Here is a 17512-nt window from a genome sequence, read left to right on the forward strand (position 1 = left end):
AGCTTAAGAAAGTGATTTTTATACTTTTATGCTTCTAAAATTATGATAATCTTATGATTTAAATCCATAAATTAAATTTAAGTTTAGAAGATAGTTATACTATCATAATTATATTATTAAGTTTATTCTTTTCAAAAATATTAAAAATTATCAGTAATAGCAGCGAAGCTATGACAAAATTTTTAAGAAATTAATACATAAACTCGTTCTTCTGCATAATGTGAAAAGAGGACTTTCTACCAAATTCTAGGATTGAATATCCTAGGCTAAAAGAATGATTTTCATTGCATTCAATGAAAAACTAATTTTTAAGGTTTACGCATAATTAAATAATTAAGAAAAGAAAAAATTATGATAATTTTATTTAAATGATAAAAGAGAAATTCCCATGACATTTGAAATTCAGTCATTTAAATGAGAAAGTGAAATTCTTAGCATATTGAAATTAATTGATATTTTATTTAAAAGTAAAAAAAAATTAGATAAATTTATTTTATGCATGATAAAAATTTAAATGATAAAAGAGGAATTCCCATGATATTTCGACTTCAATCATTTAAATAAGAAAAGTGAAAATCTTAGCATATTGAAATTAATGGATATTTTATTTTAGATAAATTTATTGTATGATAAAAGAAGAATTCCCATGACATTTGAAATGCAATTAATTAAATGCAAAAAGAGAAATTTTCATGATATTTAAGATCCAAGAAATTAAATGAAAAAAAGAAAAAAATTTAGTATAATTCAATTTATAAATATTTATCAAAAGTAGATTTTTGAGCATTATTAAAAAATATGGGTAGAATTGATTTTTGTAAATCCCATGAATTCTTTTATTCAAAAAAAGAATATTGAATATATTCCACTTGAGAAAATTGAGAAACAATATGAAAATATCTGTTGAGAAAAAGAACCTTTATCTAGGCCACGCAATTGACAGAAATATTAGAAAAATCCCATCGGTATCGAAATAGAAAAAGCTACTAAATGAGAATGAGATGTGATAAGATGCGAATGAATGTGATAAGATGTAAATGGGATGTGATAGAATGTGAATGGATGTGATAAGATATAAATGGATGTGATATGAGTGAATGGGATGTGATAGGATGTGAATGGGATGTGATAAGATGTGAATGGTGTTAGAAGTCATCTCCTGTCTATTTGTATACACCAGGGCCTCTGTTGTGGGTGTGCCCGTCCGTATATCATTTTTCCACACTCCCCGTATTTTTTTCCTATTTTTCCCATTTTTTCCTAGTGGCTGGAGGGCTGCCAGGTGATGCCAGGAGCATCCCAATGCTGGCCGACTGGACTTTGCTCAGTCGTGTGCATCTGGGCTGCTGGCCGACCTGTTCTGACTAGGCGTAGGCATCTATAGCTGGTCGACTGCTATTTTCAGCAGTCGTGGACATTTTTCACAGTCGTGGGCACCTTCTGGAGCTGGCCGACTGCTCACATGGAGATGTATATATTGCCCCTCAGCCCCCACCACTTTCTCATTCAGTTTTTCGGGATCTTGTGTATAGAGAAGAGTTTACACACCTATCTCTCTGTGTTTTTTGTGCTGATTATTTTCTGCAGTCTACTTGCTCTTGTCTACCCAAGTTTGATTGTCATTTCCGCTGCATATTCTGACATGGTATCAGAGCCCTAGGCTCTAGGAGATCTTGGGCGTTTTTCTGAGCAAGAGGGGGAGCAACAGGTTGCTGATCGGTGGACTGTTCCGGGCTGAACGGGAAGTGAAGGTGCAAGAGGAAGGCGGGCAAAGGGGCTGGACAGCCACTTGCAGATTTTCAGATTTTTCCCACCCACCCACCCTTTCAGGTTACTCTCCGAGATGGCAGATTTACTCGAGATGGCTGAGAAGCACGTGAAGATTCCGACTCTCCCCACGTTCCCAGTGGATCATCAGTTGGACGGGTCCAATTATGGCATCTGGAAGGTCATGATGGAGTCAGTTCTGGAGTCATATGACCTTGCTAATTTTATTATCATAGGGGTGCCAAGGCCGGAAGCTGAGGAAGGGGAGTTATTATCGACGAGGAAGGACCGAGAGGCACAGGCACACATGTGGGACCGTGTCAACGCCAGGGTCCGGTCGTTTATATTCCTCAATTGCACACCACAGGTGATCAACCATGTGAAGCACATGACGCTGGCGAGAGGCATATGGGAACACTTGGCTTCTTTGTACAACAGGGTGTCACCCATGAAGCGGATATCCTTGGAAGTGCAGATGCGGGTTATGAACCCTGCAAAGTCTTCGACGATGCGGGAACACATTAACAAGCTGCAGGCCCTTCAGCAGGAAGTCCTTCAAGCTGGGAAAGAGATATCATCCGAAGATATGGCCATCACGTTACTTTCCCACTTGCCTGGTCAGTATTCCGCTTTCTATTCCTCGTTGATCACAAGTGGCAGGCTCAGCACCATTACTTGGGAGGAGCTTGTGCCAATGGTCTTGGACCAGGAGGAACGTTTTACGAACCCTCCTCACGGCGGAGGTTCGGAGGCCTTAACTGGCCAACGGTCGAAAGGCCGTAATACCAACAAGGGCAAAGGGAAGGCTTCATCGGAGAAGTCTTCTGAGAAGAAGCCTGATCCAGAACGAGAGAAGCTGAAGGCCGAAAGATCGTGTAATGATTATGGCGAGAAAGGCCACTACTGGAGGAAGTGCCCTAAGCGGACAGGGAAGAGTGCTGAGTCCTCAGCCTCAGCTGCGAAGACTCCGGCATTTGTGCACTTGGAGATGGTGGACTCCGATGCTTCATCATCTTCGAGCGAGGAGGCAGTTGGCTTCACCGCGAAGGATACCCGAGAATGGATTCTCGACAGTGGTGCTTCCAGGCACATGACTCCATCCCGTGACTTCTTTCTGGATCTGAAACGGCAATCAGGTCGTATCTTTATTGGCGATAACACCACTATTCGGATTCATAGTGAGGGCCGGATGGAGATTATTCCCGACGGCAAGGGGGGCAAGCATGCTTCCCGTGTTCTTTATGTCCCTGCTCTGGGTTTTCATCTTCTGTCAGTGCATGAGCTATGCAAGACTGGCTTTCGGGTGGAATTTGAGGAGCATTCAGTTGCTTTGAGGGACCGTGAGACAGGCAAAGTTGTTTGGGAAGGCGGTGTGGAGAACGGCATCTACAAGCTCTCTGCACTCTCCTCACTGACAGGCTCTCAGGTCGGAGATTTGTGGCACTTTCGTTTTGGCCACTTAAATGTGGATGCTTTGTGGTGCGCCTTCCGGGACCAGATGGTGTTGGCTTGCCAGATGTTGGTAGTAGGCAAGGACGCTGCAGTTCTTGCATACGTGGTAAGCAGCACAGGGAATCCTTTCCGAAGCAGGCTTCCAGGCGGGCTTCGAAACCATTGGAGTTGATTCACACAGACTTGTGTGGACCACAGCAGATACCATCCTTGGGAGGATCTCTCTACTTCATGCTGCTTGTTGATGATTGTACCAGATTCACGTGGGTCTACTTTCTTTCTCAGAAGGACGAGGCTTTTGCTCGGTTCAAGGATTGGCACGTGATGGTGGAGAAAGAGTCTGGATTTCAAGTCAAGACTCTCAGGGCTGACAAAGGAGGTGAATTCTCCTCGACTGTATTTTTCCGGTTTTGTGCAGATCATGGCATCAAGAGGGAATTGGCCGATACCGGATCGCCTTCGGAGAATGGAGTTGTTGAACGTAAGAACATGACTACGGTGGAGATGGCGAGGACCATGCTGGAGCATCGTGATCTTCCTCGTCCACTTTGGGGTGAGGCTGTGGCAACAGCTGTCCATACCATTAACCGCTCTCCGACGACTTCTGTACCCCATATGACTCCATTTGAGGCATATTTTGGCAGGAAACCCGATGTCTCGCACTTCCGTGTCTTTGGGAGTGACGCGTATGTACATATTCCGAAGAAGCAGAGGGGGAAGCTTGACTCCAAGTCCCGCAAGCTGGTATTTGTGGGGTATAACTCTCTTTCCAAGGGATATAGGTTGTATGATCCAGAGAGGAACGAGATTGTTGTCAGCCGGGATGTGGTCTTTGACGAGCATGTTCCAGCATCCATTGTCGAGGAGCCGCCACTTCTTGGAGATCCAGAGGACTCTGATGATGATTCCCAGTCTACCACTCCAGTTGATCCACCTCAGTCATCACAGGAGGTTGAGCCCGCAACTGGAATTGAGCCCCCGCGAACACAGGAGGCTCCACGATCTGTTCGAGTACCTAGGTGGTTGTTAGACACCCTTCGGGAGTCAGGTGTCACGGAGCTACCCTCCGAATGGACCACAAAGGACGGCCCTCGAAGATCACATCGAGTCCGAGATAAAAGCAACACGGCGGAGCTTCTTCAGGTGAACTATGCTCTTATGTCTCGTATCATGCGGGATAAAGAGCCCACTTCCGTAAAGGAAGCCCTTTCACAGGATACTTGGAGGAAAGCCATGCAGGTGGAACTTGATGCCATCGAGAAGAACAACACTTGGGAGTTGGTACCGAGGCCGTCGAAGCGGTCAGTCATTGGTGTCAAATGGGTCTTTAAGACCAAGTACGCGGCTGATGGGTCGGTGGACAAACACAAAGCCAGGCTCGTGGCTAAGGGTTATGCTTAGCGGCCAGGCATCGACTACGAGGATACCTTTGCACCGACAGCGCGGATGACCACGATTCGGACCGTTCTTGCCCTTGCTTCTTCTCAGAGTTGGCCCGTGTACCAGATGGATGTCAAATCGGCGTTCCTTAATGGTGACCTGCAGGAGGAGGTGTACGTTGAGCAGCCTCCAGGCTTTCTTCTTCCAGGATCGGAAGGGATGGTTTACAGGTTACGTAAGGCCTTGTATGGTCTTAAGCAGGCTCCCCGGGCTTGGAATCAGAAGATTGATTCCTTCTTTATTCGGACTGGATTTCAGAGATCGGTTGCAGATCCGAACCTGTATCTCTTTCGGGAACGCAGCATGGTCACACTCATCATCCTTTATGTGGATGATCTCATTCTCACCGGCGGTCATGTGGAGCACATTGGACTGACGAAGGCTGCCTTGTCAAAGGAGTTTGAGATGACCGACTTAGGCTTACTCCACTTCTTCTTGGGATTGGAGATCTGGCAGACCCAGAGGTGGTTTTTCGTCTCTCAGCAGCGGTATGTTCATGAGTTGCTTGAGGCCTTTGGGATGGAGAACTGCAAGCCTATTACTTCGCCGATGGACCCGAACACAAAGTTAACCGTTACAGATCCTTGTGAGCCAGTTGATGCCTCGCAGTGCCGGAAGTTGGTTGGTTCATTGATCTGGTTGCTGAACACCAGATTGGACTTGAGCTTCTCCGTGGGACTGTTGAGCTCTTTTATGCAGACGCCATTGAAGACTCATTGGGACGCAGGATTGCAGACCTTGCGGTATCTGCAGAGTACGAAGGATCTGGGACTCTTTTACACAGGAGGGAATGGAGTCAAGCTCCAAGGTTGGAGTGACTCAGATTGGGGAGGAGATCCAGACACGAGGAGATCTACTTCAGGATACACTTTTACCCTCGGCTCAGGTGCAGTTTCTTGGAGCAGCAAGAAGCAGCCAACTATTGCTCTTTCTTCGACAGAGGCAGAGTATCGGGCTGCTTGTGGTGCTGCTTGTGAGGTTGTATGGCTACGGAGGCTGCTAGGCGAGATGGGGTTTCCACAGAGGGAGCCCACAGTCATCCAATGTGATAACCAGAGTTGTATAGCTATTGCTCGGAACCCGGTTTTCCATGCCCGGACCAAGCATATAGAGATACAGTATCACTTTGTTCGTGAGAAGATCTTGGCGGGTGACATCTTGCTACTTTATTGTTCAACGGAGGACAATGCGGCGGACCTCTTCACGAAGTCTCTACCTCAGGCTACGCTCAGGCGGCACTCCAGCTCCCTGGGGTTGGTTATACAGACAGGAGCTGAGAGGGGGTGTTAGAAGTCATCTCCTATCTATTTGTATACACCAGGGTCCCGTATTTTTTTCCCTATTTTTCCCATTTTTTCCTAGTGGCTGGAGGGCTGCCAGGTGATACCAGGAGCATCCCAATGCTGGCCGACTGGACTTTCCTCAGTCGTGTGCATTTGGGCTGTTGGCCGACCTGTTCTGACTAGGCGTAGGCATCTGTAGCTGGCCGACTGCTATTTTCAGCAGTCGTGGGCATTTTTCACAGTCGTGGGCACCTTCTGGAGCTGGCCGACTGCTCACATGGAGATGTATATATTGCCCCTCAGCCCCCACCACTTTCTCATTCAGTTTTTCGGGATCTTGTGTATAGAGAAGAGTTTACACACCTATCTCTCTGTGTTTCTTGTGCTGATTATTTTCTGCAGTCTACTTGCTCTTGTCTACCCAAGTTTGGTTGTCATTTCCGCTGCATATTCTGACAAATGGGATGTGATAAGATGTGATAAGATGTGAATGCGATGTGATAAGATGTGTGATGTAAACAAGGTTGCAGCCGTACGTTCGTACGGCTCGATCCGTACCGTACGGATCGTACTGTACGGATCCGTACACGTACGGATCGATCCGTACGTTTATTTTTTTTTAAAACCCCTTTTTGACCTTCAACACACGAATTTGGGCTTATTTCGGAATTCCGCCTGCAGTGCTCTGTTTCGCTCTGTCTCTGCACACTGTGCACATTGCAACCAGGTAATTCTCACGCTCTCTCTCGCTCATGGCCTTGGTCCCTCATGATGCATCTCTGTCTCGTACTGTACACTCTCTCTCTCTCTCTCTCTCTCTCTCTCTCTCTCTCTCAACCGCGAGCGGCCAATGTACTACATGATTAATCTTGCCTCTCTCTCTCTGCCCGCCAGTCCATTTCGCTTCTGCCCGCCAGTTCATTCCACCTCTCTGCCCAGTTCGCATTGTGGCTTCCCCGCCAGTTCATTCCACCTCTCTGCCCAGTTCGCATTGTGGCCGCCAGTCCATTTCGCCTCTCTCTCTCTGCCCGCCAGTCCATTTCTCTTCTGCCCGCCAGTCCATTTCGCCTCTCTCTCTCTGCCCGCCAGTCCATTTCGCTTCTGCCCGCCAGTTCATTCCACCTCTCTGCCCAGTTCGCATTGTGGCTCCGCTTTCCCCACCCAGCCCTGCTCAGGCCCCCAAGGCAGCAACATAACTCTCTCTCTCTCTCTCTCCTCCCTGCCTGTGGGAAGGACTGCAGAGTGATTTGGAGGAATGGCCCCGAGTCTCCAAGAGAAACTCGAGGCCCTCGAGATGGCAATGAAGGCACTAATCAAGGAGAACAAGAAGACATCCGATTCCAACCTCAATGAGGTGGAAAACAAACTACACAGGCACATCATAGCTCTCGAAGCACGGGTCACGAACCTCGAACAAGAGAACACGGCACTCAAGGAGGAGGTGAGTGCATTGAAAGTGGAAATGGTAGCCATCAAGAATGCTAAGAAGGAAGAAGGGGAGATCAATGACAACACTCTCACGGCCATCAAAGAAGAGATCTCCAAGGAGATCACAAAGGACATGGAAGGAAAGCTCAAAGCCAAGCAGTCAGGATGGGTCGAGGTGGTGAAAAAGAACATCCGTAAAGAAGTGAGGGAGGAGACTCAAAGGGAAGAAAACCAAATCATTCACACCACCATTGAGGAGGAGAAGATGAGGCATGCTCGCCGCCTCAACATTCGGGTCACAGGTATAGCCGAGACACCTGACTCCACTCCCGAGAAAGATGGACAGCTTCTATGCATGAAGCTCGGCTACAAGGAAGAGCACCCTCTCCCCTTCACCAAAGCATGGAGAGCCGGGAAAGACTCAACACGCAAGCGAGCCCTCATCCTACAGTTTGCAGGAGAGACGGAGAGGGTCACCTTCATGAGGAAGAGGGTCATACTACGGGGTTTAGAGGGAGCTCCCATTTTCTTGGATGATGATCTCACGAGGATGCAGCTTGAGCATAGGAGAACTTGCATGCCACGAGTCTTACACGCGAGGAGAGAAGGCAAGAAGGCCTTCTATCGAGATGGTCGGGTCATCATTGATGGCCGGCCCATGGATTAGCGGTTTGGGGCCTATGGGACACAGACCAGGCCACTGACAGAGATACACATAGCAGTATGGAACTGTAATGGTTCACTATGGGTGCAGCCTGGACGACTAGAGCATGTTATGGTGGGGAGAGACATCATACTTCTGACAGAGACACATCAGAGCCCAGAGAGAGGGCTACCTCGAGTAGAGGGATTCCAGTGGGAGTCAGCATACAGGAGGACCACACGCCAGGGTACCTCGAGAGGGTCGGGGGGAGTAGCAGTTCTATTCAGACGGGAGCTACAGGGGAGACTGAGAGTGGTAGCACAGGATCCAGAGGCCAGATACATGTGGATCAGCTTACAGCTCTCACAGGACAGGGTTATATACATAGCTCTATGTTACTTTTCTCCATCAGGATCCTCCTATGTCATTACAGAGGATATGCCACAGGAGGAGGAGACAGGAGCCTCGCCATACACTTGTCTGTCAGAGGAGATTATGCATTATTCTACACTAGGGGAAGTATTTCTTACGGGCGACTTCAATGCCCACACACAGAGCAGACAGTGTGAGGTGTATGACTATGATGACATGGAGATCCTCCACCCTGTGGATCCAGAGGAGATAGGGGCTAGTCGGGCATCAGAGGACACTGGACCAGACAGAGGACATTATGGGGACCACTTACTAGAGTTGGGAGCCAGACATCGTCTCGTTATTTATAATGGGATGCTACAGTGGCCGGGATCAGGAGGGCTGACATGCTTCCCACATGGGGGTCATACACGGACCGAAGGCACGGTGGTAGACTACATTATGGGGTCTTTGGAGGCATCACAGCTTGTCACCTCATTCTCCATTCCACCTCGTCCTATTGGGGCAGATCATACATACTTGGCATTTTCACTAGCCGGATCACCAGTATCACCAGCCCCCCACATACCGACGCCACACACTACCATCTACTTCACACATGACATGGCAGACATATACACTGGCAGAGTAGAGGATGGGCTCCTACTCATGGATCCCCTGGCATCTATGGATACCATTACAGCCCAGCTCGCATCACTCCTACACACGGCTGCATTACAGAGCTTTCCACATCGTGTACACTCAGGAGAGCCTGCGAGACCTGGGACTATGCCCCAGAACAGATGGTATGATGACGAGTGCAGAGCCCTATACTCACGGCTCCGCATACAGAGAGCCTTGGGAGCCATCACAGAGCAGGAGTCGAGGAGAGAGATGAGGAGACTTACTCGCCGCAAAAGGCGGGCCTTCGCAGAGACACAGGAGCTAGAGATCTTTCATTTCTTCATGAGTAGAGATAGCCCTGTCTCATGGCGACACTTCAGAGAGCCCCGGACCCCGACACCTATTGCAGACCCACAGACATGGCACACATATGCAGAGGGTCTATACCATGCCCCACAGCAACCACCTATACCTCAGCCACAGGAGCCTCGACCTACCACAGCTAGCTTCTTTACCCACTCGATGGTACAGGAAGCTATCCGCCGCCTACAGCATGGACGGGCCGCTGACCATATGGGCCTGCAAGGTGAGCATCTCATATATGCAGTAGATTCTTTAGCTCCTTTTCTTGCACACCTGTTTAATAGGGCACTAGCAGAGGGTTTGCCTGCGGAGTGGACGATGCACACCATTGTGCCGATTCACAAAACAGGGGATATGCTCGATCCGAGCAACTACAGGACGGTTATGGTTGGCCACGTGCTGGCCAAACTCTATGGTGCAGTGCTGGAGCAAGAGCTTAGCTTATATGCTGAGCGAGCAGGTTTACGCTCATCAGGGCAGGCAGGCTTCAGGAGAGCTTTCTCTACCACTGACCATGTATTCACTTTGAGATGTATGATTGATCAGGCCAGAGTGAGGAAGAGAAAGCTCTATTGCTGCTTTGTGGATCTCCGCAAGGCATTTGACACAGTACCACGAGAGAGGCTCTTTCAGCGCCTGCAGTCTCTTGGCATACCAGCAGATATGACATGGGGTATCTATGCATTATATGAGCAGGTTTTTGGGCGAGTCAGATGTCCAGGAGGTATGTCCGAGACTATTGCTAGCACCATTGGTGTGAAGCAAGGATGCCCACTTTCCCCCACGCTATTTGGGTTATACATTGATGAGGTGGCTGACTTCATTACACGGGGAGGCGGAGATGGAGTTGATTTAGCAGGTACCTCAGTACATATTATGCTCTATGCTGATGATATTGTATTAGTGTCTGAGTCCCCAGGTGGTCTACAGCAGCATCTACATGCACTCGATGATTTCTGCACACGGAGGGGTCTTACTGTGAACCTTGGGAAAACCAAGGTTATGGTCTTTCATACATCGAGACAGCGCACGAGTCAGCTGACATTCACTCTCGCAGGATGCCAGGTGGAGGTGGTGACATCATACGTGTACCTAGGGGTTACCTTCTCTGCAGCAGCCACACGCTTTACCATGGGTTCAGTAGCCAGAGCTAGATTGACACGGGGATATGCAGCATTGGCTATGCTAGAGAGACAGTGCCACCAGGCGCATTTTCAGGAGCCCCGGACGAAGGGGTGGCTATTTGACACATTAGTCACACCGGCATTGATGTATGGAGCAGCAGTATGGGCGCCAGGCCTTGCTACCCATTGGTGGACACAGATAGAGAGACCACAGGCCCTCATGATGGCACGCATGATACGCAGCAAACCGTCAGTACCTCATGACATTATCCGAGCAGAGTTTGCTGCGCCTCCTATGATGGTAGAGGCCATATTTTAGACTATATGCCTGCTAGACAGATTCAGAGAGATGCCACAGGACAGATTATCATACAGAGCTTTTCAGGCATCTAGACAGTTGGCTGAGGCAGGAGACAGAGGATCATGGTATGCACAGGTCACACATTGGTTCTCACAGCATGGCCTAGACATGGATCATCTACCACCGTTCCAGTATGACAGGGATGCACCACATATCCGTCTCTCTCATAGTGAGAGGAACAGAGTATTGAGACAGGATCTATGGCAGCTCTATACACGAGAGACATGGATATTGCCTACACAGCCTCTGCCACCGAAGATGCTATACTACAGAGATCACTTCATGAGTATCACTGATGATGGATTTATAGAGAGGCCTAGATACATGGAGGGCTTTTTACCACACGGCTCCCGAGTGGCTATTGGTCAGCTAAGAGTTTCATCACACCGATTGGAGATTGAGACTGGCAGAGCAACACGGATCCCCCGAGAGGAGAGGGTATGCAGATTGTGCAGAGAGGAGGTGGAGAGTGAGGAGCATTATGTATGCAGATGCAGAGCATGTACAGCCATCAGAGAGAGATATCCCATTTTATTCAGAGAGCCACATTCCCTACGCCAGATCTTTGAGGCAGCAGACCAGCGCATACTGGGGAGATACATTCTAGACATACAGCGCCACAGAGAGACATTATTACAGGCTCAGACAGCTCCAGAGGGGGGGCGACAGACACAGATTACTACATTTTTTCAGAGATCCATACCCCTCCCAGCCCCTACACGGCAGGGAATTACTCTCCAGAGAGCAGAGACACTTAGAGCCCGCAGGAGACAGAGGACACCTGGCTTTCGGACACCGCGCTTATACCAGAGAGAGATGACAGAGATCAGACCTCAGTTTCACAGAGAGGGTGCGGAGCGACTGGCTCGCTTCAGAGCACACCCAGGCATGTTCTTCACGGAGCTGTGGACACCCCCTTCACTGATGTATACCATTTTATACCCCCAGTATGGTACAGGATGGAGCTGCATATCATGATTGTATACTCCATGCATATAGCTTTGCATTCTTCTAGTAGTAGAGCTCCATCCCCTGCACACCCAGATTCAGCTTTTTTATTCAGTACTTTTTCATTTTGTTGGGATGACAGAGGATACCCCATACAGGTACTCCGATTTGTCTCATAGGCCGAGTTCGGTCTTTTGGAAGACGTTAATAAAATCTTTCTTTCTTTCTTTCTTTCTCGCTCCCTCTCTCTCTCTCTCTCTCTCTCTCTCTCTCTCTTTCCTCCTTTGGAGTATGCTCTAAGCTCTCCCTCTCTCCCTCTCTCTCTCTCTCTCTCTCTTCCTTTGGAGTATGCTCTAAGCTCTCTCTCTCTCTTTCTTTGTGTCACATAGCTTCCAGGATCCAATATGCCGAAGCCATGCAACCCCTACTGGCAGGAGCACACCAATGTCATCCATGTTATTAATACGCCGACCCAAGCTGGTTCTGGCACGCGTAGATGGCAGTGCAAGTATTGCAACTTCGAGCTCACGAGCACAATTTCTCGTGTCGTGATACACTTGACAGGTATTAGCACCACCGGCAATTGTGGTGGAGGGGCAGCCAGCACACTCAAGATGCACTTCATGATGCGCTTGTGGGGGAGATGGGTGATTCTTCCACACAGGATAGCTAGCCTACAGGGGGTAGAAAGAGGGCCCGTGTCATGCAGGAGGGTGATGAGGATGATGATGCACATGTGCTAAGACAGAGTACTTTGCCTTCACGTGTGTCATCTCTTTCGGGGTGACAGAGACACAAAAAGTGGCTGAGATGGAGATTGCTTGCACTCTTGTGGAGTGCAACATCTCCTTCAATGTACTGAGGACTGATCAATGGAAGAGAATGGTGAGGGCCATAGCAGAGGTTGGCCACACAGACTCGCGGTCTTGGGTGGAGTATAACAAAATGCGTACCACGATGCTTGAAGAGCAGAAAGCCTTTATAGACAAGGCATTGGTACCTGTCAAGGCAAGATGGCAGTCTTTTGGGTGCACCATCATATCTGATGGCTGGAGTGATATGCGTAGACGACACATTATCAATATTTTGGTGTCCTCATGTCTTGGCACATACTTCTTGCGGGCTGTGGATGCAGGAAAGGCAGGAGAATCCATCAGTGCTGAGTTTATTTATCACCACATCAGACAGGCAATTTTGGATGTTGGGCCAGAGAATGTGGTCCAAGTGGTGACAGACAATGCTTCAAATTGCAAGCGTATGGGTGAATGGGTCGAGGCAGAGTTTCCTCGCATTGCTTGGACTCCTTGTGCTGCACATTGCTTGGACCTGCTGATGGAGGATATTGGAAAGTTGCCATGGGTGCAACCTGATGTTGCAGATGCCACGAAGATTACTACATTTTTCCGAAAAAAACATCAAGCTTTGGCCATCTTCAAGAGCCATAGTGCACTTGATATGGTGCGACCCTTGAAGACCAGGTTTTCTTATATGTTCCTGGTCTTGCATAGGCTTTTTAGATTGCGGGACCCACTACTACAGACTGTGGTGGACCCGAAATGGAGGTTTATGCACCATGCGCAGACAGAGGCCACTAGATACATTCAGCGGAAAGTGCTTGACGAGGCCTTTTGGACAGAGGTACAGATCTTGACGGTGGCATTGCAGCCTATCCATGTCCTCCTCCGACTCACAGATATGGAGGGCTCTACTCTTGGACTGGTCTATCATCTCTTCATGGAGATGAAGCGCCATATTGCCGCCTGTACGACATTTGTACACTTGGATATTGTTCTTGGCTGATTATATTAATATTAAACAATATGCACATTGCAATAATATGTTTAAAGTTATATTATATAGTGACTGTTGGAATGTTGGCTTGTCAATTTGTAGCCGGGGTGACATCCTGGCTATTGTAGAGCGGCGATGGACATTTATGAGCCGTCCCATTCATGGGATGGCTGCATTGCTTCATCCCATCTACAAGAAGCGAGAGCGAAGCGAGAGCTGTTTAGTGAGAGCACTCTGCTCATGCAGAAAGACTATCGCTGTGTCACAAGGTCACGCGCACGGGCTTTGGCGATACCTTTGCGTGAGGAGGCTGCAGATTTAGAGAGCGCTAGACGGAGGAGCATTCGTCGAGCGAAGCTGCCTGTTCGTACGCAGCGGACTCGGGCGAATGAGGCACTCTCATTCATACTCAGAGTGAGCCAGGAGATGATGATGTAGCGCATGGATCTCATGATACATCTTTCACATCATCACATGTGCTCGTGATGGCAGAGCCTGAGTATGACGACGAGGGCAATGTCCTGACAAATGGGGACTTGCTCTCTTCTGGTGCATCGTCATCATCATCATCTGATGAGGAGTTTTGACTCTTAGATCACGTTTCATTGTGGAGTCTAGACTCTAGACTAGCCCTTATGGGCCTTTTGAGGACATTTCTAAGATGTAGTGTTGCAGCTTGCTATGTAGTATGTGCATTGTATTCAGTTTGTTTTGATGCATTTGCCGCCTTTTAACATGGATAAGAGTCGAGACTTTTGTTGTGTAAACACTGATTCATTAGTTTATATAGAGCTAAGAGTGGTGATCGGTGATTGAAGATTGATCTCTGATTGAAAACTAGTTTTGGTATCTGAAGTAACAAGTTTTACAACGTACGACAAGGGTTTTGTGATTACTAATCAAATGCGTATTAGCAAAGACCTTATTAGATTGTCTTGTAGGTCTCTCTCACAATTTAAAATGTATTTGGATCTTTTTATGTTTATTTTGATATGAAATGCCATATAGATTGATATTTTTTACAATGGTACGTATTTTTACGTACACAAATTTTATCTGTACGGAACAACGTACAAATACGTACCGTACATTACGTACAGTACGTACACATTAACTATGGATGTAAATGTATGTAGATGAGATGTGAAGTAAATGGATATGGATGTGAATGATGAGGTAAGAATGAGATGTGAGGTTATGTGAAAGGAAGAGATGTAAAGTAAATGGATGTGGATGTGAATGATGAGAGGAGAATGAGATGTAAGGTTATGTGAAAGGATGAGATGTAAAGTAAATGTATTTGGATGAGATATGAAGTAAATGGATGTGGATGTGTATGTGAAAGAACGTGATGTAAATGAATGTGGATATGATTGATGAGGTGAGAATGAAATGTGATGTGATGTGATTGTAAATGGATGTGGATGTGGATGTGGATGTGGATGTGGATGAGATGTGATGTGGTGTAAAGAGATGATGTGAATGTGATGAGATGTGGATGAAATATGATGTGATGTGAATATATGTGGATGTGAATGTGAATGAATAGATGGATGTGAATCGACATGCATCTGAATGTCTGGATGTATGTGGATGAATGAGATGGAATGTGTATGGATGTGATGAGATATGGATGGATGTGGATGTGATGTAATGTGGATGGAATGAATGAGATATGATGTGGATGGATGTGGATAGAATGTATGTGATGGCATGGGAATATAATGAATGTGATGGATGTGAATAGATGCGATGAGATGTGAGTGGATGTGATGTGATGTGATGTGATGTAATGTGATGTGAAATGGATGTGATGTGATATGATGCGAATGAATGAGATGTGATGTGAGTGAATGAGATGTGATGTGAATCGGGATAGATGTGAGATGTGATGTAAGTGGATGTGATGTGAGTGGACATGATGTGAATCGGGATAGATGTGAATGGATGGGATGAGATGTGATGTGAGTAGATGAGACGTGATGTGAATCGGGATAGATGTGATGTGATGTGAATCGGGATAGATGTGAATGGATGAGATGTGATGTGAGTGAATGTGATGTGAATCCGGATAGAAGTGAATGGATAAGATGTGAAGTGATTGGATGTGATGTGATGTGAATGGATGGAATGTGATGTGATGTGATGTAGATCGGGATAGATGTGAACGGATGAGATGAGATATGAATGGATGAGATGAGATGTGATGTGGATATGGGTAAATGAGAATGGATAAGATGTGATGAGGATAGATGTGGATAGATATGATGAGATATAATGTGATGTGATTGGATGAGAATGGATGAAGGACGATGAGAATACATATGATTGGATGTGGATTGAGTAAAGTAAATTGATTTAGAAGAACGTGGAATAACGAAAAATGATGTGGACCGATGTGAAAAGATGTGAGTTCGTTATAAACTCTATTTATAACCTCTTTTTAAATGATTCTTTTATGTCAAGAATGCTGAAAAAGCATTTTAACCATCTTGTGAACGAGGTCGTGAAGACCTAAGTGATAAAGTTGCAACAGCTGAAGAAGAGTCAACGGAGGACGTCTCGCGTAACAAGGTCAGCCGAGATCTTGACCAGTCTCGGTTCGATTTAAATGGTGAGCTTCCGATACGATGAATGAGGGACAAATCGAGATGTGAGTGGATGAGACGTGATGTGAATCGGGATAGATGTGAATGGATGAGATGTGATGTGAGTGGATGTGATGTGATGTGAATCGGGATAGATGTGAATGGATGAGATGTGATGTGAGTGGATGTGATGTGATGTCAACAAAGGCCCTGGTGTATACAAATAGACAGGAGATGACTTCTAACACCCCCTCTCAGCTCCTGGCTGTGAAACCAACCCAAGGGAGCTGGAGTGCCGCCTGAGCGTAGCCTGAGGTAGAGTCTTCGTGAAGAGGTCCGCCGCATTGTCCTCCGTCGAACAATAAAGTAGCAAGATGTCACCAGCCAAGATCTTCTCACGTACAAAGTGATACTATATCTCTATATGCTTGGTCCGAGCATGGAAAACCGGGTTCCAAGCAATAGCTATACAACTCTAATTATCGCACTGGATGACTGTGGGCTCCCTCTGTGGAAACCCGATCTCGCCTAGCAGCCTCCGCAGCCATACAACCTCACAAGCAGCACCACAAGCAGCCCGATACTCTGCCTCTGTCGAAGAAAGGGCAATAGTAGGCTGCCTCTTGCTGCTCCAAGAAACTGCTCCTGAGCCGAGGGTAAAACTGTATCCTGAAGTAGATCTCCTCGTGTCTGGATCTCCTCCCCAATCTGAGTCACTCCAACCTTGGAGCTTGACTCCATTCCCTCCTGTGTAAAAGAGTCCCAGATCCTTCGTACTCTGCAAACACCGCAAGATCCGCAATCCTGCGTCCCAATGAGACTTCAATGGCGTCTGATAAAAGAGCTCAACAGCCCCATGGAGAAGCTCAAGTCCAATCTGGTGTTCAGCAACCAGATCAATGAACCAACCAACTTCCGGTACTGCGAGGCATCAATTGGCTCACAAGGATCTGTAACAGTTAACTTTGTGTTCAGGTCCATCGACGAAGTAATAGGCTTGCAGTTCTCCATCCCAAAGGCCTCAAGCAACTCATGAACATACCGCTGCTGAGAGACGAAAAACCCCCTCTGGGTCTGCCAGATCTCCAATCCCAAGAAGAAGTGGAGTAAGCCTAAGTCGATCATCTCAAACTCCTTTGACAAGGCAGCCTTCGTCACTCCAATGTGCTCCACATGACCGCCGGTGAGAATGAGATCATCCACATAAAGGATGATAAGTGTGACCATGCCGCGTTCCCGAAAGAGATACAGGTTCGGATCTGCAACCGATCTCTGAAATCCAGTCCGAATAAAGAAGGAATCAATCTTCTGATTCCAAGCCCTGGGAGCCTGCTTAAGACCATACAAGG

At 47.3% G+C, this 17512-nt stretch overlaps 2 protein-coding genes across 6 annotated transcripts in view; one reads left to right on the top strand and one right to left on the bottom strand.

The window, feature by feature from the left end:
- Positions 1–17512, bottom strand: part of LOC147619781 (serine/arginine-rich SC35-like splicing factor SCL30A) — a 99902-nt gene that overhangs the window by 67892 nt on the left and 14498 nt on the right. The window lies entirely within an intron of this gene.
- LOC147619783 (uncharacterized) lies at positions 12189–13584 on the top strand. The gene is made up of 2 exons (XM_086772767.1): positions 12189–12348; positions 12575–13584. The coding sequence occupies exons 1-2, from the start codon at positions 12189–12191 to the stop codon at positions 13582–13584; spliced, it is 1170 nt and encodes a 389-aa protein (XP_086628893.1).

The sequence above is a fragment of the Cibotium barometz genome, chromosome 32, assembly GCF_041138505.1.
Source record: "Cibotium barometz isolate CiBa-2024 chromosome 32, ASM4113850v1, whole genome shotgun sequence".
NCBI lineage: Eukaryota > Viridiplantae > Streptophyta > Polypodiopsida > Cyatheales > Cibotiaceae > Cibotium > Cibotium barometz.